The sequence below is a fragment of the Colobus angolensis genome, unplaced genomic scaffold (genome assembly GCF_000951035.1).
Source record: "Colobus angolensis palliatus isolate OR3802 unplaced genomic scaffold, Cang.pa_1.0 Scaffold31, whole genome shotgun sequence".
In the NCBI taxonomy this organism is placed as follows: Eukaryota; Metazoa; Chordata; class Mammalia; order Primates; family Cercopithecidae; genus Colobus; species Colobus angolensis.
In genome coordinates, this window is record NW_012116377.1 from 66144 (window position 1) to 68613 (window position 2470).

General features: G+C 46.6%; 1 protein-coding gene across 1 annotated transcript in view; it reads right to left on the minus strand.

Annotated features, from left to right (window-relative positions):
• The window catches only part of LOC105517868, a 4456-nt gene extending 2513 nt beyond the window's left edge, over positions 1 to 1943 (minus strand). The window contains exon 1 of the mRNA XM_011950598.1: positions 1761 to 1943. Within this exon, the coding sequence (XP_011805988.1) occupies positions 1761 to 1938 (178 nt within the window). The 5' untranslated portion in view covers positions 1939 to 1943. The remainder of the gene's footprint in view (positions 1 to 1760) is intronic.
• Positions 1944 to 2470: the final 527 nt, after the last annotated feature.

A 2470-nucleotide genomic window follows, 5' to 3' on the forward strand; every position in this document is an offset into this window, starting at 1 on the left:
CTCGATCTCCTGACCTCGTGATCCGCCCGTCTCGGCCTCCCAAAGTGCTGGGATTACAGGCTTGAGCCACCACGCCCGGCCCAATCTTACATTTTGAGTAAGGCCAAACCTGCCTAGTGTTATAAAACCAGACAAAAAACCCAGGTACCCAGTCTCGCAGGATAGAAATGTGTGACTAAAATTAAGCATCGATCTAAGAAGACTACAAATTAGCGGGAACGATTGGACAGGAGCATGCTGTACCTTACTTAGATTAATGTTAATATTTAAGAAGCCAGGATATTGGTTTGTTTTTGAGGGGTGCCCATCTACTTTATGTAAGAGGCTGTAAACTACACTTTCAGTTTCTGCTTAATCCTTGCTCAAACAAGGAATAATTTCTTACTCCAAAGTAGACATTGGTACATCTTTTACTAGGTACATAATTTGGGATCAGTCTGATAAAGCTCCTTAGAAGTACTTACAGTACACCCTCACAAGGGTGTACCATCTATCTATGGTTTAAATAGAAATTAAAATTCTACCTTCGTGGAGAAATTTGCCAAGTTTTAATGGATTCAATACTCATTAAAAACTTTTAGCCTGGGGCCGGGCGCAGTGGCTCACGCCTGTAATCCCAGCACTTTGGGAGGCGAGGCGGGCACATCACGAGGTCAGGAGATCGAGACCGTCCTGGCTAACACGGTGAAATCCTGTCTCTACTAAAAATACAAAAAATTAGCCAGGCGTTGTTCCAGGCGTCTGTAGTCCCAGGTACTTGGCAGGCTGAGGCAGGAGAATAGCCTGAACTCGGGAGGCGGAGCTTGCAGCGAGCCGAGATCGCGCCACTGCACTCCAGCCTGGGCGACAGAGCGGGACTCTGTCTCAAAAAAAAAAAAAAAAAAAACTTTTAGCCTGACTTGATCTTTGACATAATTATTGGTGTAAAACAATGGCTTCTGTGGAAAGTTAAAAGTTTCAGTGGTTTGCTATTTGTAAAAATACAGGCTTTTTCATGTATCCTATTAGCACATAAGCTGGCTTAATCATTAGTACTGATCTTAAAGTTGCTAAGACACCAGATATGTGTTACTTTGTAATTTGAGTTTTTTAAAAAATACCGAAATTGGCTTTTCGATGTGTGAAAAGGACTACTTATTAGATACTTGTTTTTAAATTTACATTCAATTAATTAAAGCTAGACTCTACTCTTTATATTCTTAGGCTTGGTATACTATTCATATGTTTTGTAATAAGTGTATAAAAATAGTACCTTTGACTTTGTATATATAAAAAAAGAAATATTCTTTCTTGCTTTAAAAGGCATGTTGGATTTGCATTCTAGCCCATAATAAATATAACTATTTTAACATAAAAATCTATTTATGTTGTTTATCAGATATTAGGGTTGTTTTTCCCTCTCCTGTTCAAACTCCAAATAAAATCGATGCTCCAGAATGATGCCCTCTTACCATAATTTTACAAATACCTGGCTCCAAGGTTACTACCTGATACAAAGATAAAATGCTGGTCTCCCAAACAGGCAACCGACATTGACACTCACACAGCTTCCACTCACACCTGCGATCACAAGGCAGCATCTTCGGGCCCTCGTCGCCCACGAACCGCTCCCAGAGAGCATCCGCGCACAATCTCATCCCATCCACGATTTTGATTCCTTTCCTTCCGCTTCTTCAACCCGATCCGGGACGAGACTATCAGGTCCCACCTCCACCTTCACCTTCATTTTCAGCGCAATGCAGACTAAGCCCTGGACTCACCCATATACAGATTGAACTGTCCGGTCAGTGTTTCATCCTCTCTGCATTCTGAGGGCGAGTTAGCATCTGCGTGTGTGAGTTCCAAACTAACAGCCAGGACCAGGCTTGGAGCGAAGAATGCTTTGGCTCGTATCGTGGCTGGGTTGACCGCGTCTCTGCCCTGGACTACATTTCCCATCGGTTCTACCGCTTGCAGCTACTTCCGCCGAAAACCGGAAGCACGTGTTCCTGTGTCGTACCCCAGATAACAGAGCTGCCAGGAATAATCAGGCCTGGCCACTCTAGCGGGCGAGCCAGCCCCATAGCGAGCCGCTCGGCATGAGGGCTCTGCGATCCTCGGTGCAGAGGAGCGGTAAATGGAAACAAGCCCGGCTTGGCGATGAGAGGCGTAGGGAAGCCCGCAGTCGGGCTCTGGACTACATTTCCCAGAGGATCCCGCAGGCTGACACCACGTCTCGCGAGATTTCGGCTTCCTCTTAGCCAGGTGGCGGGACCGTTTGCTGTGCGGAATTAGCTGCCGCGGAAAGCTGAGGGTGAGGAATCCGGCTCCGGTCATTTTGTGTGTGGAGGGCTGAGGAGAGGACTTTGCGTGTGTGATCGCCATGGTTGCCGCGGGTCTTCGTGGTCTGTGACCGTGGCTGTGTGGTGCTGCCTCTGGGTGATCAGGTGGGCGCTTGTGACTGCGCGCCCGGAGTGGGTGTGTGTCCCGG